This window comes from Trichosurus vulpecula, chromosome 4 (genome assembly GCF_011100635.1).
Source record: "Trichosurus vulpecula isolate mTriVul1 chromosome 4, mTriVul1.pri, whole genome shotgun sequence".
Classification (NCBI taxonomy): Eukaryota; Metazoa; Chordata; class Mammalia; order Diprotodontia; family Phalangeridae; genus Trichosurus; species Trichosurus vulpecula.
In genome coordinates this window covers 70,838,410-70,866,265 of record NC_050576.1, presented here as the reverse complement: position 1 = coordinate 70,866,265, position 27,856 = coordinate 70,838,410, and the positions used below count along the sequence as shown (strand labels likewise).

General features: G+C 39.7%; 1 protein-coding gene across 1 annotated transcript in view; it reads right to left on the bottom strand.

The window, feature by feature from the left end:
- PAPPA2 (pappalysin 2) overlaps positions 1 to 27,856 on the bottom strand; it is a 393,032-nt gene that overhangs the window by 81,703 nt on the left and 283,473 nt on the right. Inside the window, exon 17 of the mRNA XM_036756565.1 lies at positions 698 to 866. Within this exon, the coding sequence (XP_036612460.1) occupies positions 698 to 866 (169 nt within the window). The remainder of the gene's footprint in view (positions 1 to 697; positions 867 to 27,856) is intronic.

Genomic DNA, 27,856 nt, shown 5'->3' with positions numbered 1-27,856 from the left:
ATATGCACCTGTATATGTACATATGTATATACATAGGCACACGTATATGTGTCTATATATATAAATATAAAGTAGGCAACTAGATGGCACAGTGGATAGAGTGCTGGGGCTGAAGTCAGGAAGACTCATCTTTGTGAGTACAAATCTGGCCTCAGAAACTTACTAGCTGTGTGATCCTGGGCAAGGCACTGAGCCCTATTTGTCTCAGTTTCCTCATCCGTAAAACGAGCACGAGAAGGAATGGCAAACCACTCCAGTATCTTTGCTGTGAAAACCCTAAATAGGGTCATGAAGAGTCAGCCACAATTAGACAACACATGCGTATAGTATACACATATTGGGTCCCTAGTCATACATGGTAAGTCATTATAACACTTCAACTAGAACAACCACCACCACCCAATTCCTTTCATTGTCATGCTTTTGTAGTGTTTTAGATACAAAATGCAGTGAATTCTTCTTACTATAATAACTACATTTTTAGTAAGTCATTTACCTCTGGACAGAACCCACCAAAGGTGGTAACCCTCTGCTTTGGCTTGTCTCTGAAAAGTTAACACACCTGTTTAGAAAAGCACATTTCAGAAGTGTAACATGCTGGCATTCCTCCAGAGAACTTCTCCTCCACATTTTCAAATTGGCCAGAATGATTTGGACATGGCCTTACCCTAAATGAAATGCAAATGGTTCTCCTTACCCTTTGACTGGCCAGATTGCAGTTAAGGACACACTGGCTACCCAGCTTGAAGCCATTGGTACAGACATACATGCCCTCAAAGACAGGAGCTGGGGGTTCACACACCACTGGGATGCAGCTGCCTGGCTCCCAATTTCCACTCTCCAGGCATTGGATCTTCAGAAGCTTGCTGGAAAGACACAAAACGTCCCCGTCACAATATTACTGAAGTATCCATTGGGAAGATTCCACTTATTAATAGGTGAACAACAAACTAATGATATGTGGAACCTCAAAATCATACATTACTTGAACTGTCTCCCGATTCTAAGATCCAACCAAAACCTGTAATACTTGCCCAATGATAATGGGGATAATAATAATGATATCCCAGCAAAAATATAAGCTTATTGAAAGCAGAGACCACTTTAAAAATATTTTTAATCACAGCATAATGCCATATAATTGGTGCTTAATAAATGCCATTGAATTTGTTGATTGATGGTGTAATAGATGAAGCACAGAACTTAAGGAAATAGGCAAACAGAGGTTAAGTGACTTGCTCAGGGTCGTACAGCTAGGCTGTGTCTGAGACCAGATTAGAAATCATTTTTTTTTGTTGACTCCATAGCAAGCAATCCTTTTTACTCCTTCTTAGTAGATTATCCACCCCCTCTCTAAAAAAGTTTTTTCTAAACTCTTCTTCCCTCATTAAGCCTCCCACATTATTCAGTCCCCACCTTGAACCCGTTCCGATACTGTCTCCCCATATAAGGATCTCACCTCATACTTTATTGAGAACAGAGAGACCATTCATTGATCTCCTTTGCCATTTTGCATATCTTAAAGCCCCTTGACACCATTCTTCATTCTTTCTTTCTTTATTACAGTCTTGATGAAGATATAAACCTTCTCTTCACCCAGGCCAACCCCTTCATATGTGCTTTTGATCCACTTATGCAGCAGATTGCTCTTTCAATCATTAGATCAGGGATTCTTAATCTTTTTATGTCAGGGATCTATTTGGTTATCTGGGGATTCCTATGGGTCCCTTCTCACGATAATTTTTCTTAAATAAATGAAATAAAATAGAATAGGATTATAAAGGAAACCAATTATATTGAAATAGTTTTATATCTCTGTATGTGTGTGCTTATTTATTTGCTTACTTGTTTGTTTGTTCATTTATTTGTTTGTTTTTTACAGCTCATGAACCCCAGATTAAGAACCCTTGCCAGAGATCAGGGTTTGGCAAACTCCTACAGTCCAAGCAGCTTGCTTTTGTGTGGCCCTGTGAGCTAAAAAGTTTTTACATTTTAGAATAAAGAATATAAAAAGTCATTCTTAAACCATGCAGGATTTGACCATTAGACCACAATTTACAGACCCCTAGCCTAAATGATTAATTTTTCTAAAGCACAGAGAATTTCTCAAGAGCACAGTCTTACCTAGGGTCACATGGCTAGTAAGTATAACAAAGAAGAATTAAACTAGATCTCCTGAGTTTTTGTCCCTACATCATATCCCTCTTTCAATCATACTCTCAACTTCCCACTCGGGTAAGAACAGTATAGGATCTCATTGTGTTGACAGGAAAATTTAAATAAATGACTTATGCAAGGCCACACAACAGGGAACTGGCTAAGGCCTTGAAGAGAAATCCAAGTCTTTTGATTCTCAGAGTAACATGCCATCCATTAGTCTTTTTTGCTTCCTCACACTCATGGAAATAAACTGTATGGTGAGAGAAATCTGGAGCAACATTGTTCCTTTAATCTTGAAGGCCAAGGAGCTAGCTGTCTAAAACAGGCAAAATGGGACAACAGCTTCGGCCAAAAAACTGACTATCAAAGTGACATCATGGGGAACTGGAGGAGGGTAGGTATTTATTTTCCTTTTAGCATCTCCAAATAAATGAGCACTACATACAAGTCAGAAGGTGAAGTTTCTAGCTGCCAGTGCTTGTAGTGTTAACCTAGGGGCTAAAAATACAACTGTTCCCTTTTTTACATCATGGCCAGAAATAAAATTCTTGTAGCCAAAACTCTGCTGAGAAATTGGTTGCTGAAGGTTGAGGGGATGGGAGTCTATTGAGCATGGTTCTTCTGTCTCTCCATTACTACCTTATGACTGGAAAAAGGAAAAGGGCATTTTTTGTAGGACAAATGCATAGATGGGGCCTTCAAAAGCCACGAAGAACAATATAGTTCTGGGTATATTTCTTTGAATGGGAAGTATATCAGAGGTTTCCAGTGGTGAGGCTTCCATCTTGTCTGATTTCAGAACTGATGTCTTCAAAAAATGAAGATATGAGTAAGCAAACTTCCCTTTATTAGTACCTTCATTGAAGATGGGGGATGAGAGAGAGCAAACCATTAAGGATAGTACTTAGATTGGATGTCTGGCTGACGTGGAGAAGGGTAGTGCCCTTAAAAGTAATAGGAGCTGGGGCGGAGCCAAGATGGTGGCTGGAAAGCAGGGACTTACTTAAGCTCTCCCCCAGATCCCTCCAAATACCTGTAAAAAATGGCTCTGATCAAATTCTAGAGCTGCAGAACCCACGAAATAGCAGAGGGAAGCAGGTCTTCTTCCCAGGACAGCCTGGATGGTTGCTGGGAAGGGTCTATCACATGGTGCTGGGAGCAGACCATAGCCCAGGGTGGGCTGCACTGGGACAGACCAGATATGGAGTTGCGCTGGAGCTTGCCTTAGGTCCATGAATCATTGAGCTGTGGCAGTTACCAGACTTCTCAACCCACAAACACCAAGGACCATGGAGCAGGTTAGTAGGTAAACTGCTAGATAGGGTTAGGGAGCAGTCCAGCCACCAGACCTGGGGGTGACGGAGGTGGTGCAGTGGTGGAGCTCCAGCATCAGCTACTTCTGGAGTCCCTGGTTCACATGGTGGGAGGAATCGAGCAGCAGACCAGAGTGGGAATTCAGGGCTTGCTTTGCCCTGTTTCAATCTGGGTCGCAATCCTGATTGGCAGTTCTTGGGGGAGGAGGACCACTGCTGTGGCAGACCTTGAGGTGAAAGTGGAGTAGAAGTAGCTCTGAAAACAACAGTGCTTGGACCACAAAGCTTGGGACAAAGTACTCTCTACTCTACAAGCATTCATAACTTGACAAAAAGCTCAAAGATCAAGTAGTTGGCTAGGAAGATGGCCAGGCAGCAAAAAAGACACAGACTCAGACTCAGACTCTAGAATCTTTTTTTGGTGACAAAGAAGATCAAAACATACAGCCAGAAGAAGTCAACAAAGTCAAAGAGCCTACATCAAAAGCCTCCAATAAAAATATGAATTGTTCTAAGGCCAGGGAAGAGCTCAAAAAGGATTTGGAAAAGAAAGTAAGAGAAGTAGAGGAAAAATTGGGAAGAGAAACGAGCGTGTTGCAAGAAAATCATGAAAAGCAAGTCAAGGACTTGCTAAAGGAGACACAAAAAATACTGAAGAAAATAACACCTTAAAAATAGACAAAACCAAATGGCAAAAGAGCTCCAAAAAGTCAATGAGGAGAAGAATGCCTTAAAAGGCAGAATTAGCCAAATGGAAAAGGAGGCCCAAAAGACCACTGAAGAAAATACCACCTTAAAAATTAGATTGGAGCAAGTGGAAGCTAATGACTTTATGAGAAATCAAGATATTATAAAACAGAACCAAAGGAATGAAAAACTGGAAGGCAATGTGAAATATCTCATTGGAAAAACCACTGACCTAGAGAATATGTCCAGGAGAGATAATTTAAAAATTATTGGACCACCTGAAAGCCATGATCAAAAAAAGAGCCTAGACATCATCTTTCAAGAAATTATCAAGGAAAACTGCCCTGATATTCTAGAGCCACAGGGTAAAATAGAAATTGAAAGAATCCACTGATCACCTCTTGAAAAAAGATTCCAAAAAGAAAATTCCTAGGAATATTGTCACAAAATTCCAGAGCTCCCAGATCAAGGAGAAAGTCCTGCAAGCAGCCAGAAAGAAACAATTTGAGTATTGTGGAAACACAATTAGGATAACACAAGATCTAGCAGCTTCTACATTAAGGGATTGAGGGGTTGGAATATGATATTCCAGAGGTCAATGGAGCTTGGATTAAAACCAAGAATCAGCTAGCCAGCAAAACTGAGTATAATGCTCCAAGGCAAAATATGGATTATAAATAAAATAGAGGACTTTCAAGCTTTCTCAGTGAAAAGACCAGAGCTGAATAGAAAATTTGACTTTCAAATACAAGAATCAAGAGAAGCATGAAAAGGTAAACAAGAAAGAGAAATCATAAGGGACTTACTAAAGTTGAACTGTTTTGTTTACATTCCTACATGGAAAGATGATGTGAGTAATTCATGAGACTTTTCTCAGTATTAGGGTAGTTGAAGGGAATATACACATATATAGACAAAGGGCACAGAGTGAGTTGAATATGAAGGGGTAATATCTAAAAAAAAAATCAAATTAAGGGATGAGAGAGGAATATATTGAGAGAGGGAGGAAGGGAGAGATAGAATGGGGTAAATTATCTCACATAAAAGTGGCAAGAAAAAGCAGTTCTGTTGGAGGGGAATAGGAGGCAGGAGAGGGGGAATGAGTGAATCTTGCTCTCATCAGATTTGACCTGAGGAGGGAATAACATACACATTCAATTGGGTATCTTACCCCATAGGAAAGTAGAGGGAAGGGGATAAAAAATGAGGATGATAGAAGGGAGTGCAGATGGTAGAGGAATTAATCAAAAGCAAACAGTTTTGAAAAGGAACAGAGACAAGGGAGAAAATTGAATAAAGGGGGACAGGATAGGATGAAGGGAAATATAGTTAGTCTTTCACAACATGAGTACTGTGGAAGTATTTTACATAATGATACATGCGTGGCCTATGTTGAATTGCTTGCCTTCTTAGGGAGGGTGGGTGGGAAGGGAAGAGGGGAGAGAATTTGGACCTTAAAGGTTTAAAAGCAGATGCTCAAAAAGAGTTGTTTTTGCATGCAACTGAGAAATAAGATATATAGGGAATGGGGTATAAAAATCTATCCTGCCCTACAAGAAAGTAAGGGGGAAGGGGATGGGGCAGGGTGGAGTGGAGTGACAGAAGGGAGGGCTGACTAGGGAATGGGGCAATCAGAATATATGCCATCTTGGAGTGGTGGGGGATAGAAATAGGGAGAAATTTGTAACTCAAAATCTTGTGGAAATCAATGTTGAAAAATAAAATATTAAATAATAAAAAAATAAAAATATGTAATAAGATCATTAGGAAGAGGGGAGGGTTTGAAAGGAAAGCTAATGAGTTCAGTTTTAACCACCTTGAGTTTCAGATGTCTATGGTTCGTCCAGTTCTAGATGTCCAACCATAAGTTGGCAATGTGATACTGAAGGTCAGGAGAGAGGTTAGGGCTGGAAAAATAAATCTGAGAATCATTTCAAAGAGATAATAATTGGATCCATGGGAGGTGATGAGATCCCTACCTCAAGTTATAGAGTATCATTTCTAAAAGTGTGGTTATGGATCCCTGGATATTCATAATGAGCCAATGTTTTAATTTCTAATATAGTATATTTACCTGGGCATAATCAAGATAAACAAAAGCTCTTTTGGGTTTTTTTATAATTTTTACAGAGTATAAAAGGATCTTTATTCAAAAAAGCTTAAGAACCACTACTTTGGAGGGAGAAGAGAAGATGGCCTTGGAGAGCCCCTTGGGGAGCATATATCTTTTCTGGATGAAGATCCAGCAAAAAGAAAAAAAGGAGTGGACAGACAGGTAGGAGGAGAAAGCACTGTCTTAAAACCTAGAGAGAAGGGAATATCAAGGAGAATAGAGTGCTTGACAGAGGCTACAGAGAGGTCAAGAAGGATGAGCATTGAGAAAAGTCCATTATATTTGGTAACAAAATCCTAGTTTATCCTATTTCAGAAAAAAAAATCATTCCACAAATATTCTCCCACTAAAAGTGGAAAACCCTATTTCTAGATCATAAAATTTCCTACAGGAAAAGATAGGATGAGAATTTTGTTTCTGCTTTACGCTGTCTTATTCCATTTTGGCAGCTTAGGTCTTCATACTGGTGAATGCAGGAATTCCCTACCACACAGGTCTAAGCTTTCTCACCTTTTCAGATTTCTAGCCCAGTTCACAGCTTTTTTGATTTAAATATGACCACACAGATGTGAACATGCTATAATTTAGAATGATATGAAAGGGGAACCATATGGCTTTTTTGTATGTTATCCATAGAAACTAAGTGGGGAAAAAAGGTATAAAACAAGACAGTGTTTCCCAGTGGAATCCGTACTGACCATAGAGCCAGAGAACATGGATTCAAATCCCTCTGTCACTTTCTACCTCTGTAAACTTAGGAAAAATCATTTAACTTCCCTAGCCCTCAGTTTCATCATATGTAAAATGAGGAGATTGTACTAGGCAGTCTGTAACATCTTTTCCAGCTACATCTATGATTGTATGATCCCATGATATTGAAATAGCCATGCTTTTAAAGTCACAGGAAATACCTATGAGACTGAGAAGTTACATTTCTCTCTGAGGCCATTTACCCTGAGTAAATCCACCAGTCTAAGTCATAGAATTGTATCTGCAAATTCAAAATGCAGAGAGTTGTTATATTCATTCTGTGTGGTGGTTAGGACCATGACTAAAAACATAGAAACATTAGATGGAACCCTTCTGGGCCCAGTGATCAGGTGTTCAGTTAAAAACTTAGAGCCATAACCAGAAATTTTTTCACTTGGAGAAAAAAGTTGAACATGGATGAAAGCAGGAGGAAGCTTAGAGAATAGTTGCTCAGTTGGTCAATAAGCATTTAGTAAGAGCCTACTTTGTGCCAGGCATCATGCAAATTGATGGAGATACAAAGAAAGACAGAAAAATACATTTGAGAGCAGGTATATTTTGGGCCAGAAGAAGGAATGTAAGAGAGATTTGGGGTGATAAATGGGCTCCAGAGAGGGGTGCTATAGTTACAAAACCCCAGGGGAATCAGCTGTGTCAGATTAACCAAAGAAACTTAGTGTCCTAGGTTGTCCAATGGCAATTGTATCTTTATGACCCTTTGGTTTATGGACAGGAGAATGAGGTAAGGTGAATGATTGCCTTTTGGAGAATCCACGGCCACTCTTAAAAGATCAAGGCTAAATATGGGTGAGTGTAATAAGGGGGACTAAAAGAAAAAAAATCACAAATCATGAGGGAAGAAAAGGCAAAGACCTTGTAGATTCCCTAAGAAAATCAAATAGGTCAGCAGATAATTCCAATGACCTTTCAAGATGCTTTGGTTTTCACCTTTCCAGATAGGTATAGAAACAACTCAAGACCTTTCCTACAAAGGTTTACACGGGTTTCTCTTCAATCTATTGCATTTTAATGTTTTTCATCTGTGCATGTTCCTGTAGATTCTGGGTTCCTGGCAAGGTTGCTCCGCAAGCTACCTGAACCATTTGGACATTTAGAACTGAGAAATCAGCAATATAAAGGTTATTACGACAAGGTTTAAGTTCTGATTAGCACTTTGAAGCAGGAAACAGATGCTAGAAAGCATATGGGAATATATGTACGCCACACGGGCATGGTCATGAAGGAATACATAACACAGATGCATTCATCCACCTGGGAATTAACTTAACCAACCACTGCATGTCACTGTTGCTCTTTCAGAAAGCATGTTTAAGCCCCCTTCTCCAGCAGCCCGGGAACTGATCAAATATAAATTCTTCTATAGGATATGGGAAATGTTGGGCAGCCCAGGAGAGAAGGAAAAGGCTAACAGTTTGCCCAGGTATGCCCCGCAGTTCCATAGACCCTCACTGCTTCAGAGACCCTCTGATGTGGTCTGGACAGGTCTAACTACTGTTCCCTCTTACCATCTGTTCTGGAAGGCTATCAGGAATAATAATGACCCACAGCAGGAGACTTTAATGAAAATTGTGGCTGACCCCCAGGTGTATGCCAGTGGGTGTATTTAAGCAATCTTGTAAAGGTAAAATCAACGGGCTCTGACAACAGATTGAATATGGGGGATGAGAGATAGTGAGGAGGCCAGGATGTCTCCTAAGTGCTGTCCTGGCTTCCTTTCTACAACTGCAGAGACTAGGCTGACCTCCTTGTGGAGGCACGGAAGGCCTCAGTAATTAAAGGCAGGCCAGTATTTAGCATTGTCTGGCTATTTCTCTCTTCTCCACTCTCTCTTACACACAGGCACACACAGGCACACACACACACACACACACACACACACGGTTGGATCCTGGCCTTCTACAAACATTCTCCTATATCCCAAAAGTTAATTTAATAGTTCAGATTTTTGTCTAAGCCAGAATTCCCTGTTAGACAGTAACAAATAGGTTTGTCCTAACCTGACCCTGATGCCAGAAAGAATAGACAAGAAGACATCGAAACTTTTGCTTCCCAAACTGGAGGATCAATTAGTTAGAAGCACAAAACAAAGCAAGTTGAAGAAATGAGGGAATATTTCAAGGGAGGGGGCCAAAAAAAATCCACCACTCTTGGGCTGTTAAACTTCACTGTATAACATACAAGCTTTTACTCCTATCAGAACCTTAAGAATGATATTTATTTAGGATTGATAGAAGAATCAGGAGCCAAAATAAAATTCAAAAGGGGAAAAAATGTTTAAAAATAAGACACTTAATAGCCAGGGTTTGAAGGCCATGGGGAAGACGTATGAGGTCGACAAGAATTGTGTTTGATGTGAAGGCATGAATGCCAATCTCTCAAACTCTGTGAAGCAGGCAGCGGGAAGCTGGCCTGCACCCAGGTGCGTATTGGAGTGGCCAAGGCTTGGAGCAAAAGATCAGTTGCTCGGGTGCCAAGAGAGACTGTAATAAATTAGCCTAAAGCTCACATTATCCGACAATGGCAGGAGAGTTGAGAATTCCAAGGCTAAACTATGAGCATATTTTCTGAAAATGACAATAAAGAGGGACTAGCAGAGGGAGGGAAGAGAGGGCATTGCATCTCTTCCCTGTACAGATACATATCCAAGCACATATGGCTTACACTGTGTGCCATATCCAGTATCTATAATTAAATTTTTAAAAGCCCAGAAAGAGGATACATTTAATGAGTTCACTCCTACACATTAACAATCCAGTTTGAGTTCAGTGGTTAAGCCTTTTTGGTCAATCAATCACTAAGCATTTATTAAGCACCTACTATGTGTCAGACACCGTGCTAGGTGCTGCAGATACCGAGAAAATGTAAAATGTTAGCCCTAATTTGTTAACAGTCTAGCTTAGGGAGACTGGATAGGGATAAGGATCAGGACTGGACCAGTGATTTCATTGGTACCAATGCATGTTGGCACCTTCTTTATAGTTTTTACCCTTAGGGAGTTGGCCAGGGAATGGAGTTAAATGACTGGCCTGGAGTGCCATAGTATATCCACCATGCATAACAGACAGGATTTGGACCCAGGTCTTCCTGCCCCCAAAGCAGACCTTCTAACCACTATATCAATTAGTCACTCAATAGATATTTATTAAATCCCTAAAGAGGCAAAAGATGGTTCCTGCGCTCATAGATTTTATAGTCTAATGGAGGATATAACAAGCAAACAAATATGTCCAAACAAGCTATCTACAGAATTAATAGGAAATAATTAACAGAGGGAAGGCACTAGAATTAAGAGGAGATAGAAAAGGCTTTCTATAGAAGGTGAGACTTTGGCTGGGACTTGAAGCCCAGAGGCAGAGATGAGGAGGAAGGGCATTCAGGCACAAGGAACACCAGATAAAATGCCTGAAGTAGCTTGTTCATGGAACAGCAAGGAAGCTGATGTTGCTGGATAAAAGGGCAAATTTGTCAGGGACTAAGGTGTTAGAAGACTGGAAAGGTGGGAGGGGGCTCATTATGAAGGGCTTTGAATGCCAACCAGAGCTTTTTTTATTTGATCGTGGAGGCAACAGGAGCCATTGGGGTTTGTTGAGTAGAAGGATGACATGATCAAACCTACACTTTAGAAAAGTCACTGTGGTGATTGAATGGAGGACGGACTTGAGTATGGAGGGACTTGTAGTGGGTAGAATCACTAGCAGTCTATTGAAATAGTCCAAGTTTGAGGTGATGAGGGCCTATACCATGGTGGTACCAAAAAGGAAGGAGCATAGTCATGAGATGTTGCAAAGGAGAAATCAATAGACCTTAGAACAGATTAGAGAAAGAGGTTGAGAAATAGTGAGGAGCTGAAGGTGACACCTAGGTTGTAAACCTGGAGGAATGGAAGGGTAGTGGTGTCTTCAACAGTAATGAAAGGGGGGATTATTTGGTGGGGGGAATAATGAGTTCAGTTTTAGACATGTTGAGTTTACAATGTATGCTAAATGTTCAGTTCTAAATGCCTGAAAGGCAGTTAGTTGGAAGTGCAAGATTAGAGGTCAGCAGAAAGGCTGGAAAAGAACAGGTAGATCTGAGAATCATCAACATGGAGATGGTAATTAAATCCATGGGAGTTGATGGGGTCATCAAGTAAACTAGTAGAAAGGGAGAAGAGAAGAGAGCCCAGGAAAGAATTCTCAGGGACAGCCACAGTTAAGAGGAATGGATCTCCTGCAAAGGAGATAAAAGGAGAGTTCTGATAGGAGAACCAGGAGAGAGGGGTGTCCTGAAAACCTAGAGAGAATAGAGTATCAAGGAGGAGAGAATGATCAACAGTGTCAAAGGCTGCAGAGACGTCAAGAATGAGGATGGGGTAAAGGCCATTGAATTTGGCAACTAAGAGATCATTAGTAACTTTGGAGAGAGTATTCTCAGTGAAATAATAAGGTCAGAAGTCAAATTGTAAAGGACTAAGAAGAGACTGAAAGGAGAGCAAGTGGAGACAGGTACTGCAGATGGCCTTTTCAAAGAGTTTAGCCACAAAAGGAAGAAGAGATAGAACAGTACTTAACTGGTATGGAAAGATCAGGTGAGTTGGTTTTGTTTTTATTTTTTATTTGTTTGCTTGTTTTTGGGATGTCAAGGAAATTTTGGTAGGCAATAGGTAAAGAGCCAGTAGACAGGGAGAGATAGAAAATAAGTGATAGGGAGGGGATGACAGAGGGGGCAATCTTTTAGAGGAGAAGTGATAGAATGGGGTCCCTTGAAGAAGTAGAAGATTTAGCTTTGGTAAGGAGTAAGACCACTTCATCATGTGATAGAGGGGTTCAAGGAGGAGATAGTGGCAGAAGGCATCTGAATGAGATGAGGAAGAGGGGGAAAGAGGAAGCTCATGGCAAATAGCCTCATTTTTTCATGTAAAATGTAAAGGAAGTTCCTCTGAAGAGAGGATGGGAAGTTTGAGGGGGATAGAAAGGTTCACAAGAGTCATTGTGGAAAGTGGGACCATGAGTTGATAAGGCAGGTATAGATGGCTTGCCTAGCAGCAGTGAGAGCCCAAATGAGGGTAATATGCATAACAAAAATTTGTAGTGGCCCAGTCAGAATCATTGTATGATTTTCTCCACCTTTGTTCAGCAGCATATGTGTAGGGGCAAAGGAGGCAAATGGTAAGAGTGATCTAGGATTAACCTCTCTCCATATATAAAGATATTCAAAGTACAAATGAAATAATTTAGGGATAAACATACAAGGAGATGTGGAAGGAATCCCATATTGAAGATAGAGTTAGAACTAAGCCTTGAACGAAATTAAGAGTTTTGAGAGACGGTTACTTATGAATAAGGAAGGCAACAGCCAGTAGCAGGTGTACATATTACCATGGCCTGGCATTAGGGCAAGGGTCATCAGTAATGTTCATCCCAGACTGCTGGCTCTCTTGGCCCATGCTCTACACAAATCTACATATAATGACAATTCAAAGAATGGAGATAGAAAAAAGTAAAATGGCAGAAACTAGTAAGAAGGCCAGGATCATTGTGTTCATGGAGGGGATAGAAAGGTACATTGTGACAAGGTTCTGAAGGACTTTAAGTTCCAAATGGAGAAATCCATATTTGATGGTAGAGGCAATAGGAAGAAAGGAAAGATGGGAGGAAATGAGCATTTGTTAACACTTACTATTTTGCAGACACCAAGCTATGTGATAGGGATACAAATATAAGAAAAAATAAAGATAGTGCCTGCCCCTAAAGAGCTTACTTTCTAATGTGGAAAAAAAACACAAAAATGAAACTTAAAAAACAACAAAAGAGGAGGGTAATCTTGATGAAGGTCCTTTGCATGGGGGCATAGTTTTAAAATCCAGAAGACAGGAAAAGAGTCAGGAAGGAAGGCTGACCTGGGTCTCTATACAAAATGAAGGCTCTGGGAGGAAATCATCAATGGGAGAAGGGGCATGTCTTGGATATGCTAGATTGGGAAGGCTGCCAGGGCAGCTGGATATTCCAGTATAAGGAGGCCCAGGCAATGAATGAAGTTCTAGGATGGTTGTAGGGCATGGTTTTTGAAGTCCAGAAGACAGAAACAAAGCTGGGAAAGTAATGGCCAGGCTGAGCCCTTCCCCAAAATGGAAGTCCCAGGAAGAATTCACCATAGGGAAAAGGGGTAGTTCTTGATAGGGATACAAGGGAGCCAATGAGTTGATTTAGTAGGGGAGTAACATAATTATGGTAGCTAGCATTTCACAGTACTTTAAGGTTTGCAAAGCATTTGATGGGGGAAGGCAAGGGAACAAGCATTAATTAAACACCTAATATGTGCTTTACAGGTGCTTTACAAACATTATGTCATTTGATCACTTTACGAATAAGATTTTATCCTCCCAGCAACCATGGGAGGCATGTGTATGCTCTTATTATCCCCATCTTACAGATGAGGAAAGACTAATACTAAATAACTTGCCCACAGTCACACAACTAGTAAGTGTCTGAGGCTGGATTTGAACTTAGGTTTTCCTTACTTCAGATCTTGAACTCTATCCCCTCACCCACCCAGCTACATCTAACATGATCTCATTTTGGCAACTGCTTGGAGGATAGAATGGAGAAAGACTTGAGGCAAAAACTCCCATTTAAGGCAAGAGGTCATGAAGGCTTGAACTATCATGGTAGCTCAGTGAGTGAAGAGACGGGGAATTATATGATGGGTGTCATGGAGGTAGAAAGACAAGATTTGGTAAATGAGTGGCTAGGTGGATGAGTGAGGAGTGAAGGTGACAGTGGGAGTATAAACATGAGTGTCTGGTAGGATAGCTGTGCCCTCAACAGAAATAAACTTTCTTCTTCTATTTTCCTTCTAATGGTAGAAGAAAAGAAGGAAGGAAATAAGGAAAAAAAAGAAGGAAGGAAGGAAGGAAGGAAGGAAGGAAGGAAGGAAGGAAGGAAGGAAGGAAGGGAAGGAAGGGAAGAAGGGAGGAAGGGAGGAAGGGAGGAAGGGAGAGAGGGAGGGAGGGACGAAGCGTCTAGTTCTGTCTTAGAGGCTTAAACTAAAGTTTGAGAAGAGTGAAGCAGTCTCAACATCTACATAATGCTGTTCGTCTCATGCCCCCATCCTTTTGCTCCCAGACTAGCTTGTCCTTATTTGCCCACTGCAAGTTTTTTGAAGTATTTCCAGCTCCATCTTTCTGACTGTTTCGTTGCCATTTCATTTTCCCCACATCCACCTTTCTTCCTCTTTCATGGTCTACTTGAATCCACTGTAGTACTTGGACCACTTGGCCAGTAGAAGGCAGAATTAGGGGAAGCAGAGAGTTGGAGTCTGAGTTGAGGAGGGGGAGAGAAGTTTTAGGGTTTTTTATGAACTCTGTTTTTGATGTGTGTGTGTCTGTTTTATAGGCTAGTAAAACATATTTTTTTTGCTTCTGGTGGCTGATCCTGGGCAACTCCCACCTTGAATACCAGCTCTAGTCTGCCAGCTTCAATGTTGTTTTTCTGAGGCACGGTCAAGGGAAACCAGGTAGGGAAAAGAATGCAGTGAGTATAGCTCTGGCCAAATAGGCAAACAGCTGGAAGAGTATTCCCTCTCATCTACCAGCTAAAGCCATCCTCAAAGCACTGGTCAGTTCGAAGGTGTCTTGAACAGAGTGTCCTAATCTTTAGTATCATACAAAAAATCCTCTGCTTGGCATTGAAAGCCCCTCAAAATCTGACCCTTTCTTACTTTTCCGGTCTTGTTATATTTTACTACTCTCCACATACTCTATGATTCCATGATACTGGCCTTGCTTACATGTGATACACTCTTTCTTGACTCAATGGCTTTTGACCTGCTCTCCCTCATGCCTGGAACACTCTTCCTTCTTGCTTCTGCCTCTTAGGTCCCACTCCCTCATTCCCCCTTTTCTTTGAGATTGCCTTCTATCCTTCCTTCCTTCCTTTCTTCCTTTCTTCCTTTCTTTCTCAAAATCTTAAACCCATTTCACTCTGAAGCTCATATATTGGACCACAATAGGTCCCTGCCCAAGCTCCACTTAATGGCTCTATTTTGGGCCCTCCTGGCTTAGAGTGAATGTCAATGGTAACAGTTTCTCTTTGGAACTGCAACCCTGAGGGTCTTCCCCTCCCAGCTTGATTTTCTTTTTCTTTTTCTAATTAAAGGGCCCATCCCTTCACTCTCTGCTTAAAGAGGACTGCTCATTGAATGGGCATTACCTCACTCTTGGTGAGTACAGGAAAAGGCCTTAGCCTAAAAGGGCCAGGGTTTCTCATTGCATCCTGGGCTATCTCCAGTCATCCAGATGAATATCTGATCACTGGATCTAGATGGCTCTGGAGGAGAAAGTGAGGCTGGTGACCTTGCACAGTCAGTCCTCCCTCCCTCAAATCAAAGTCAACTGCAAGTCATGTCATCATTTCCCTGATGTTATGGTCCTCTTCAAAAACAAAGGACAAACACAACAACAACACAAGCCTTCTCTCTACATATATGTATATATATATATATATATATATATATATATATATATATATATATATATATATACATATTTATGGCTGGATTAGGTGTCAGAGGTTCAAGGTACATGTCTTGGTGCAACCCCTTCCTACCTGTAAGACCTTGGGCAAGTCACTTCACTTTCCCCAGCCTCAGTTACCTAGAAGATGAAGATGTTGGACTAAATGGCTTCCAAGGTCTCATTGATGATCCTCCTATATATCCTTTAGATCTACCATTAACAGTCATTCTACTCAGCCAGGTTTGGAAATCTCCGACTGCCCATGCTTCAAGGGACATTTATTTCCCTTAGGAATGAGTGGGTTACAACCTCCAAAGAGAAAGAGAATCAAACCATCATTGCCCTTCAGAAGGGTGAGGCCCACGACTACTGGAGATTGATTCAGGCTTCCTTAGGACCTTAGGAAGGAATGCTTTATAAGTTCATAACTAAAATATGACCATGTTGATGGTTCTGTTATTGGTGTGAAGTACTGATATTCTTATAATATATTTTCTCTGTAATTTTTGTGATTTAGAACAGAAGTTTATGAATCAGACCTATGATTTCAATGGCTTGGGGAATGCCCAGATGAGGTAAGTCCTTCTGCCAATGGTCAATGATTTCTCTGCAACTTAGAGATTTAGAGAGAGGAAGACAGAGCACTGAGAGATTAAGGAACTTGTTCATAGTGACGCATCCACTATAGGTCTTCAACATGAGACTTGAACTTAGGACTTCCTGATTCAGAAGGCTAGCTCTCTCTACTACTATGTCACATGACCTCAAGTCAAATTTAAATGTAGAATTATAGGGCATTAAAACTGGTTTAATCACTGCATTTTATAAATGAAGAAACTGAGACAGATCCAGAGAGATGAAATTACTTGCCCTAGGTCATATACATTCTTAGTAGTAGAGCCTTCCTTCTCCCTGACAGTCCCCATCCCTTGCACACAGTGCAAGAGATCCTCTATGGCTGGAATTGAGGTTGCTGTGCCAACACACACACACACACACACACATACACACACACACACACACACACACACACATCCCTCTCATCTTTGCCTGAAGAAATTCCATTCTCCCTTCGTGTTCCAACTTAGGTATCGCCTAGTTCATGATGCTTTTGCGAATACCTCCACTAGATGTTACAGGTCCTTCCTTGAGCCTCATTTGGCACTGTGTTTGATCTTTCCTATGAACTTAGTCATTTTGCAATTTTTTTTTCCCCATAGCCCCCTCTATGACATTCATTTTATTTATAATTTTTTTATTGATATCTTTTGCATTTATATTTCGCCTACTTCCCCCTTCATCCTCTCCTTCCCCCTCCCTTTTCCCAAGAGCCATCTTTACTTTTTTTAAACAAAACCAAAAAGAGAGAAAAAAAACCTAATGATCACATCAAAAATGTCTGATATTATATGCAGTATTTTGTACCTGTCAACTCCAACCCTATACAAAGAAGGGGAGAGAGAGATTTCCCCATTTGTCTTCTTTGCAAAGCTTGCTCATTATAATTTTACAACATTTGGTCTCAAATGTTTTCTAATTGCTGTTCTTTCATTTGTATCATTGTAGGCATTGTATATATTATTTTCTCGGTTCGGCTTACGGTTTGCTTCTCTGTGTTTATTATATTTGTTGTTTCTTACAACACAGTAATATTCCATAACATTTATATACCACAATTTGTTTAGTTAATGAATAGGCATATACTTTGTTTTTAATTCTTTGCCACCACAAAAAAAGAGTTTTTATAAATATTTTGTTGTATATGGAGCCTTTCTTTTTGTCACTGACCTCCTTGGAGTATATGCCCAGCGGTGGAGTGTCTAGGTCAAAGGGTATAGACCATTTAATCACTCTCTTTATATAATTCCAAATTGCTTTCCAGAATGTTTGTATGTATTAACAGCTCTACCAGCAATGTATTAGTGTGCCTTTCTTAATATGACCCGTCTTCTGCCATCTTTGCCAATTCGCTGGATGTGCAGTGAAACTTCAGGGATGTTTGCAATTTATATTTCTATTACTAGTGACTTGGAGCCTTCTTTTTATCATCTGGTTGTTAATAGTTAGCAATTCTTCTTTTGAGTTCATATTCTTTGCCCACTTAAGGTATTCATTTCAATTCTTTGGAGATTGTTGTACCTACCCCATGTCATTGCCATACAACATCAGAGGTAGAATGTTGACAATAAAAAAACAGACTTTCCTTTGTTTCTGGGAGAACCTTGGTGTCATTAATGAAGCTTTGTTGTTTCCTAAAGGGACTCCGGAGGACTATGGAGAGTCATTGGAGACAGAGAGCTGCATTTGTATCCTTATAATATCAGGAGAAAGGAAGCACTTAAGTCTATTGAGTGGACTGTCTGTGGCCAACATATGGGAGGACAGGACAAGAATCAAAAAAAAAAGTATACAGGAATGGTTTGTAACTCGTTGGAGGAATGCCCAAATCAATGAGATCACAGATCCATGTGGGAATTTCCACATTTTTGTCTTTATTATTGGTGTAAAACTTCTAAACAAGAACTTCATTTAAAAGCAGAAACTATCTTTTTATAATTTTTTTCCCATCTGTGTATCCCCAAGCAGCTACCACTATACCTTGCACAGAATGACTAGTCAATGAATGTTCATAGAAGGGCATCAGTGACAGCTGACTGTAAGTTAGACCTTCAAGGTATCTAATCAAGTAGCCACCATGCAAGATGAAGGGTAATCTCTATATAAATCTGTCTGCTTTTCTACAACACCCTCAGACACATATACTTTGAAATAACTAATACAGTAGGGAAAGTCAGGGAGAACAGCTGGTACTGCTGCTAATTAGCCTGGAGGAAGTTGTTATAAAATGTGACAACACCTCGTAGGTGGCAACCTAACTAAATAACTTGCAGAGAGGCCCATCTTAGTGAGCTGGGAAAGGTAGAATAATTCTGAAATTAAGTTAATTGTGTAGCAATCAGCAGAAACAAGAAGAAAGCTAGGCAAAGTAAGCCTGTTGAATTTTCCCTCTGACAAAAAGAGAAAAGCCAACAAGAAAAAGGTAACCATGGTGGGGGAAAGAAACAAGCAAACAAACAGAAAAGCTGAGGAAGGCCAAAATAGGATATCTTTTGTCAAAGTATAAGCCAAACATGCTTCTTAAAGCTCAATTAAGAAGTTAGGCTAATGAAGGGATGGAGGATTGATGAACAAGAGTGGGTACATAAATAAGAACCATATGGAGAAATGGAGCAAGAACTTTAAGGATGATTTCCATTTACCCCTAGATTCCTGGATGGTGTATTGCTTCTTCTGGATATTTAAAGTTATAAGCTTGGTTGTACTTTATTATTTCAAATCAATAAGCCTTAGAAAGACATCACATTCGGAGTCCAGTGGTGTATGGTATCTAATTGATTTATAACATCCACTAGACCAGATGGAATTTGCTTCTCTCATTTGGGTGGGTGTATAATAGCTTAAATCTACTGTAGGTCACAAAATTAGGAAATAGAATCCTGTTGATTGACTTATTCCCACAGGACAGATATTTTTGGAGAACTACCATCCCCATTATCTCTATGATATATTTTCTCAAAGACTCCAAAACCAAAGTACACACCGCTTTCAGGAATGGCAGACTCCTATATGCCCTGCCCAACTCACTTATCTATTCAAACAGTTGGAATTAAAGTGTTTACCACCTCACTAGATAGGCCTACCTTTGTGTCACTCATTAATATTTACATATGGATCATTGATCCAGAGATGGAAGGGACAATAGATGTCATCTAGGTCAGCCCCACCCCCCACATTTTACAAATGAGAAAATTGAAACCTTTAGAGGTTAAATGACTTAACCAAGGTCCCACAGGTCAGTGGAAGAGAAAGACAACTCAAATCCTCTGTTGTCAAGCTAGTGATCTTTCCATGATGCCATTTATTTATCAGTTGGATTTTAACATGAAGTTGAAGTTTCCTTTGTAAGGATTCTCCTGGCCTAAGTCCTTAGCACTTACTCTTCTACCACTTTGGAAGAGTGTTAAGGTCCCCTCTATTTGATAGTTCAGTGCTTTGTTTTTTCCCCTCCCTTTGAAAGTCACTTTATACCTACTTTTCTCAGCAATGTAGTATAATAGAAAAGAGCTGGACTCAAAATTACAAAATTCAGATTCAAATCCCAGAACTTCTGGCAATTAGCTTCTTTATAACTCAGTTGTTTTAGCTATAAAATGAGGCAGATATTCACATGACCAACCTTGAAGAATTGTGAGGAAGGAATTTCATCCTGTAATTTCTTAGTGTGGGGAGGTCCATATTGTAGAAACTCTACCTGTTCAGAGCAATGATGCCATCTGTAATTTACAGTGATAGAAAGGTGCCTGGGGACACCAAGGGGTTAAGTGACCTCCCCAGGAGTACAGTTAGTATTCATCAGAGATGGGATTTGAACCTACATCTTTATGAGCTGGGGTCCAATTCTCTATCATAATACCATGCTGCCTCTTTATAAGTCTTTATAAGTCTTACAAGTTATGATTACTGCCATTTTACATGTTATCCCTGATCAAATGATCAAGATCTGTTGTTCTAAAATACTTCCAAATAGAGGCAGAAACTTGGCTTAGCTTCCTAAATGTCTTCTTTTCACCCAGTCTCCACTTGCTTTTGCTACATATCTTGAGTACACAGTTATGATTTTAAGTGCCATTACTTTATTTAGCAGAAACCTTCACTCTGTTGTAATGACCTCTTAGTTTTAATCCTTCTAAGCTTGAAACAACCACTGTATATTCAGAACATAAGAAAAAAAGATAGGTAGATTATTACACATTTTAAAAATAAAATATAAAATTCTCTATTCTGGGCCCCCACGCCAATTAAATCATAGGTCCAGCCTATATGCCAAATATCGTATCTAACTACAACCAAATTTAATTTTCCTAATGCACAATTCTAATCATATTACTCTTCAGCTTGGAGTGGGGGAGGGAAGGAGAGAGAGAGAGAGAGAGAGAGAGAGAGAGAGAGAGAGAGAGAGGGAGGAGGGAGACAGAAGAAGAAGCAGAAGCAGCAGAAGCAGCAGAAGCAGAAGAAGAAGAAGAAGAAGAAGAAGAAGAAGCAGAAGCAGAAGAAGAAGAAGAAGAAGAAGAAGAAGACGAAGAAGAAGAAGAAGACGAAGAAGGAGGAGGAGGAGGAGGAGGAGGAGGAGGAGGGGTTATTGTTATTCATATGACTCTTATGTTTTCTAACATTAAATAGTTCATTCTAACATAGCATGTTAAAAACTTCCCTGACAACAGCCTTCTGGGGTAAGTGGTACATGTATTATTACCTCTATCTTACGTATTTGGAAACTGGGGCTCAGAAAATTTAAGTGACCTGCTCAGGGTTGTACAACTAATACATATCAAAGTCAGAGTTTCAGCCAAGATGCCCCTGAATTCACATACAAGGTTCTTTTCACTGTATCACACTTTCTCCTTTAAGACAGAGACCACTTCTTATTTTTCATTGTCCATTAAATTTAGAAGACTAGATATCATCTGGTCCAATTATCTCTTTCTATAGAATTAAGAAACTTTCCCAAATTTGCTTACTCAAAAGTCACTGGCAAAGCCAGAACTAGAATTCATCTCTGTCCCAATACCTAGGATAATGGTGGTTATACTGTTATTGCTGTTCATCTTTTGTTTTTGAAGAGGACCAATTACATGCCATCTTGACTATATAATGTGTACCCAATAAATGTTTTTATTTTTTAATAAGTAATGAATTAATTAGAAAATTGGATCCTGTAGGCTGGGAGAAGTAAATTGAGCAGAGACCTCATCATTCCTAGCTGGGGGAAGAAGAATTCCTAACCCTGCTCTCCCTGTACAGTATATTTGTAACTCGGCTTACCTGACTTAAGGAATACGGAGTGAGTGAATGAGTAAATAAAATACAATATTCTGAAATGGTAGGACCACTCTGACAAATTTTAGAAAACATAATAGTAAACTGAAAATCATCTAAACTAAGTGTTTTTAGCCATTTTTTGAGTCAAGGGACCCATTACGAATCAGTCTGGTGAAACCTATATTCCATTTCTCAGAATAATGTTTTTATAGAATTAAAGGAAATGCCAAATTTCAGTTGAAATAATTGAAAATAAAGGTATATTTTCCCATCCACACATGAAATGTATCCACAGATCCCTTAGGTGTCAGTGGATCCCAGGTCAAGGAGCTCTGATCAGGAAGATGGTGATGATGTTTATAGAGGACATGTAGGTCATGCCTAATGAAAATCAGCTAAAAGAATTGGGGCAGACAAGAGTCAAATCGACTAATAACTGCATCTATGTATTTGTGGGACTGCCACATTAGACTTCTGCTTGACCTCAGAGGTCAGAAGAAAGAAAAAATAGGAGCAAATTGTAAAGAAAAGCTGTGTAAGGAAATGTGAGGAAAAACTTCCTAATTAGAGCCTTCTCAAAGAAATGGCATCATTGGAAGTCTTCAATCAAAGATAGAAAGATTCCTTGTCAGGTGTAATAAAGCTGATCCTCTTTTAGTTATGAGTTGGTCTAAAAGATCACTGAGGTGCCTTCCAGATCTTATGTGCTATGCATTAACAGCGGAAATACATCTGTATAAATACACATACATATATTAATATATATATGTATGTGTGCTTATATACATGTATACATATATATGCATACATGCATGAAGACAGATATTTCTCAGTTTTCTCAATTGGAAAATAGGAATGATAATAGGACTTACTTTCCAGAGTTGTTGTGAAGACTGTATGAGATAAAATTTTTAAAGTTAGATGTTTAATAAATGCTTGTTTCCTTCCTTCCATGCATATATGAATAATCATTCAATAAGCACTTATTAAGTGCCTAGGTTCCATGCACTATGCTAAGCACTGGGGAAATAGTCATAAGAGTCATAAGACTGTCCCTTCCCTTAAGGAGATCACAATCTGATGAGAAAGACAGAAAGCAAACAAATATGTACCAACAAGCTATATATAGAATTACTAGGAAATAATTAAAAGAGGAAAGGTGATAGAAACAAGATGCTTGGGAAAGGCTTCCTGTAGATGTTGGGACTTTAATTGGGACTGGAAGGAAACCAGGGAAGCCAGGAGACAGAGATGACGAGGGAGAAAGAGAGTATTCAGACATGAGGGACACCAAAGGAAATGCCCGCAGCTGAGAGATGGAATATCTTATCTGTGAAACAGCCAGGACAATGATTTCATTGGATCAAAAAGTACATGTACAGGACTAAAGTGTAAGAAGACTGGAAAGATCAGAGAAGGTCAAAGGGGATTGGTATGAAGGGCTTTGAAAACCAAACAGAAGATTTTGTATTTGATCCTGGAGGTGATAGGGAGCCATTGGGGATTATCGAGTAGTGATCGGTATAGTCAAACCTGCACTTTAGGAAAATCACTTTGGTGGCTGAAGGGGAGATATATTGGAGTAGAGAGAGATTTGGGGCAGGCAGAATTGCCAGCAGGTTATGGCAATAGTCCAAGCTGAAGGTAATGAGAGTTCTATCAGGTCAGTGGCAGCATCAGAGGAGATAAGGGAGCATATTTGAGAGATGTTGCAAAAGTAAAATTGACAAACCTCAACAACAGATTCAACTTGGGGAGCGATAGTGAGAAGTTGAGGATGACACCCAGGCTGTGAGCCTGGGGAACTGGGAGCATAGTGGTGCCCTCAAGAGTAATAAGGGATTTTAGAAGAAGGGATGGTTTAAGGTGAAAGATAATGAGTTCAGTTCTGGATGTGGTGAGTTTAAGATGTCTACTGGTCATCCAAGTTTGAGATGTCTGAGAGACAGTTGGAGACATGAGACTAGAGGTCAACAGAGAGGTTAGAATAGGAAAGGCAGATTTGAGAAACATAAGCATAGAGATGATAATTAAATCTGTGGGAGGTGATGAGATCATCAAGTGAAATGGTATAGAGGGAGATTTGAAGAGGACCCAGGGCAGAGCCTTGTGGGATACCTATGATTAGGGAGGAATATGTGTGTGTGTATGTATGTATATACCTCAAATGCATGTATATACGTATATTTCATTGAAAAAGAATGGGTATAGGTGCTCGGAAGCAACAAGGCTCAGACAAGTAAGATCTTAGTGGAGATTGAATTTTGTGCCTTTAAAAAAATCATCTATTATTCTTTGTTGGATGTGAGAAGAAGCAGGATAGAAAACAGCTATTATCTGAAAACAAATTAGACTCACTCTACTTAATCTAAAAGGACAGGTCTAGAAGCAGTAGGTAGAAGTTGACCAGAGACAGATTTACTCAACATTCAGTAATTAAATGCCTACTATGTGCTAGACACTGTGTTAAGCAATGAGGGTACAAGGACAGGCAAAAATGGTCCCTGCCCTCAAGGAGCTTACATTCTAATTGGAGGACAACTAATAAATAAACAGAGCTGGTGGATAGTGGCCTTGAAGGGGTAGTATTGAGAGACAGTCTAGCAGCTGGAGGGGAAAAAAGGAAAGACTTAGGCTCAATATGTAGAACAATTAGACCTAGTGAGTTTTTCCTCATTGGAAGTTTTCAAACAGAAACTGGATGGCTACTTGTCTCATTAAAGTACAGTTTGAACTAGCCTGCCTCTGATGTCCCTTCCAGCTCCAAAATATTGTGAGTCTGTGATATTTGCTCTTGGAAGATGTGGCCATAGCTATGATCTTTTTTATTAAAGAAACAAAAAGCCTAGAAGAACATTTGAGCTCCATAATATGACTTGTATTCATTCTCTTGGGCTTGCTAGTTTCATCTCTTGTGCTTAGATGTCCAGAGGGACCTTTAAGGCTCCGTTTCTAAAGCCCTGGAATTGCCACATTGACAGAGGAATGAGGCTTACATAGTTCATAAGGTAAACCTAAACAGCTTGTGACAGTGATTTACACCCAACTTCCAAGCATCTGATTACCTAATCCAAGGCCTGCTATGTAAACGGGAGTAAACCAAGATTTAATCAGTTTACACAGTGTATAGTAAATAATTTGATCTCTCCTCAGCAGGGTGCTTGCAAATGTAAATGTTTAATCCAAATTTGAGGCTGACGGAGTGATTCAAGCACCCACTTTCTCAGCCAGCAAAGCTGTATCAACAAATGGCCCTCACATGCCCTGGCCTTGTGGTGGGAAAAACAAATGTCTGAGGACTAAGGACAAGGCAGAGAATCATATCTCCCCTATGCTCATTTGCTCACCTGAATGGCAATTACAGAACTCCAAACCCACCAGTTAGGAAAGGACCCAAAGGGGAACAATATGATCAGATCTGTGACTCCAGAATATTGACTTTCCAGAGTCATGGAGGATAAGTTAGAGAAATCAGAGAATGGAAGAAATGAGGCCAATTAAAAGACTCCAACAATAGGCCAGGCAAAGGATGATGAGGGCCTGCAATAGGGTAGTGACTGAGTTCTGGAGAGAAGGGAACAGACTGAGAGAGGCTAAGGAAGTAGAACAGATAAGACTTAGCAACTGATTGGATGGAGGGCAGGAGTTAAAAGATAGTAAAGAATCATTGGTGACTACCACTGCAAACCTGGGGGATTGGAAAGACAGTATTACTTTTGATAAAAAAAAATGTGGATCATAAAAAGAGAGGTGGGCTTGGGAGAGGTGAGTTATTTTTGGACATGTTTAGTTTGAAATGCCTAGAAGATATCCAGTTGAAATTTCCAACAGGTCATTAGATTTTCTGACACTCCTTCTAAATCAGAAATTCTGTCATTCTAGATGTTTATCAGTCAAGGAACTGACCTTGCTCATGCCATCATACCTCCTCATCCTGGTCTCCACCTCAGACTAGACACTCTGTCTCCTCCCCTGAGGCTTTGGACTATTTATTGGTGAGAGTTTTCCATATCTACCCTGGCCTTGGGTTCTTGATTGGTTAGTGTTCTCTGTGTCTGTCCTGATTCTGGGCTTTGGACTGGTGAAAGTTCTGCATATCAGTACTGACCGATGATTCTTGAACAATGAAGATTCTCCATATCTAGCCTAACCACGGACTCCTGATTGATGAGAATTTGCTATATCTATCCTGACCCACATCTACTACTGTTCTCCTACCATCTTAGTCTTATGCTGCGGCAACCTCTCCTAGGTTGGTAGGTGGCATGGTGGATAGAGTGCTGGGCTTGGAGGCAAGAATACTTGAGTTCAAATTCAACCTCAGATGCTTACAAGTTGTGTGACCCTAGACAAATCATTTAACTTGTGTTTGCCTTGGTTTCCTCAACTTTAAAATGGGGATAATAACAGCACCTACCTCTCATGGTTTTTTAATGAGATACTATTTTAAAACCACTTAGCACAGTGTCTGGCACAGAATAGATGCTATATAAATACTTATTCACTTATTCCTTTCCCCTCTTCCCTTCTCACCAGCACTGCCTCTGGAAATAATATACACAATAACACAACTATTCCTAGATTGTTAATCATTTGCTCTGTGGCTCCACTTACTACTTATGGCTTCCAAAACACCTCCTTGACTTTCATTCCTTTTACACATATTGTCTGTCCCTATTAGAATGTAAGCTCTTTGAAGGCAAGGGCTGTCTTGCTTTTTTATATTCGTGTTTTCTGCGCTTAGCATTATGCCTAGGATAAAGTAAGTGTTACTAAGTTTTTTTTTAATTCATTCATGTATTCATTCAAGGAATAAGGCAAAGTCACTGAACATACCTGCAGTTGGTTCCTTGGGGAAGACTTACTGACTCATTTATGTTCTTATATGGTGTTCTTTAGCTAAGCAAACTTAAATGATTTTTGTTCCTACCAGTAATTGTGACCCTGGGAACATAGCTGAAAGCAGGGAGAGGGGTACTTTATGAAGACACCAAAATTGTCAAAAATGGAGCTAAGAAGATACTCTTTTTCCTTCCATGTTGAGAAAGGAGTATGCCTAATTTCCTTGTAGATCCAAAGTAAAGGGTAATAGAGTGATGATGCAGAGGATGCAGTTACATTCAGAACTGGGAGGTGGAAGAGTGGCAGAATGGTCAATTCAGCTTAATTTAACAAACATTTATTAAGTTTCTATCGTGAACCAGGGACTATGCTAGACTCTAGAGACACCTCAGAAGCCAAAGAGCCCTGGATCACAAGGAGCTTTCCTTGTGGGGGGGGAAGGGGAGATATCAGGATGGAGGATTAGTAATATACATAAAAATAAACAATATACAAGACAAGGAGTGAAGGAGGCAAAGGAGAGTTCAGACAATGAACTCTAAAAATATTTGTTGAGAGAGGACACTAAAATCTTGGATGACTGGAGAGTTCAGACAGAGGAGATAATATCTATGTTGAACCTTCAAGAAATAGCTAATAGCTATTATATAGTATTTTAATTTTCCCAAAGTTCCTTACACATATATTCTTATTTCAAAGGCTCTAAGGAGCATAGATTCAGTGGTGGAAGGGACATTAGAGGCCAGTGAGTAAAACTCCCCCACATTACAAAGGTTGAGAGAAGCAAGTGATCCTCACATCAATTCTAGGAAGTAGATGTTATATGTACTCCCATTTTACAAATCAGAAAATTGAGGATAAGAAAGGTTAAGGGACTTGTCCAGGGCCACACAGCTAGTAAATGTATGTGGAGGGAATCGAATCTAGGTCTTCTTGATTCCAGACCTACTGTCCTTTATGCTATGCTAGGCTGCCTCCTAAGAAATATAAAGAAATCAAAGGCAGAATCCAAAGAGTCCTAGACTTGGAGTTGTAAGATCTGGAATCAAGCCCTAACTTTGCCACTTATTAACTGTGTGAGAGTGGGCAGGTCACAACCATCAGAGCTTCAGTTTCCTCTGTTATAAAATTGGGATAATTTAATATACTATAATCATATTAAAAGAAACCCAAACCACATAATTTTATTAATAGGTACAGAAAAATCTCTGATAAAGTACAACACTAATTTATGACATAAGTATAGAGGATCTTTTTAAAAAAAGCTATGAAAGTATCCACCTAAAACAAAAAGATAGCATATATGTAATAGAGAAATATTAGAACCATTCCTTCCCAATAAAACTAGGAATAGAGCATTTTTACTTAGGGAAAATTTACATTTCCCTAATGTAATTCGACATGGTTTTAGAGATGCTAACAATAACAATGAGACAAGAGAAAGAAATTAAATCCACAAAGAAAGAGAAGAAAAAAATTATTCTTGTTTGCTGTTGACATGATGGTTTACTTTAAAAATACTAGGAAATCAACAAAGAAAGTAATTGCTAAAATAACAAATTCTTATAAGTATCAAGTTACTAAAGAAACCCACAA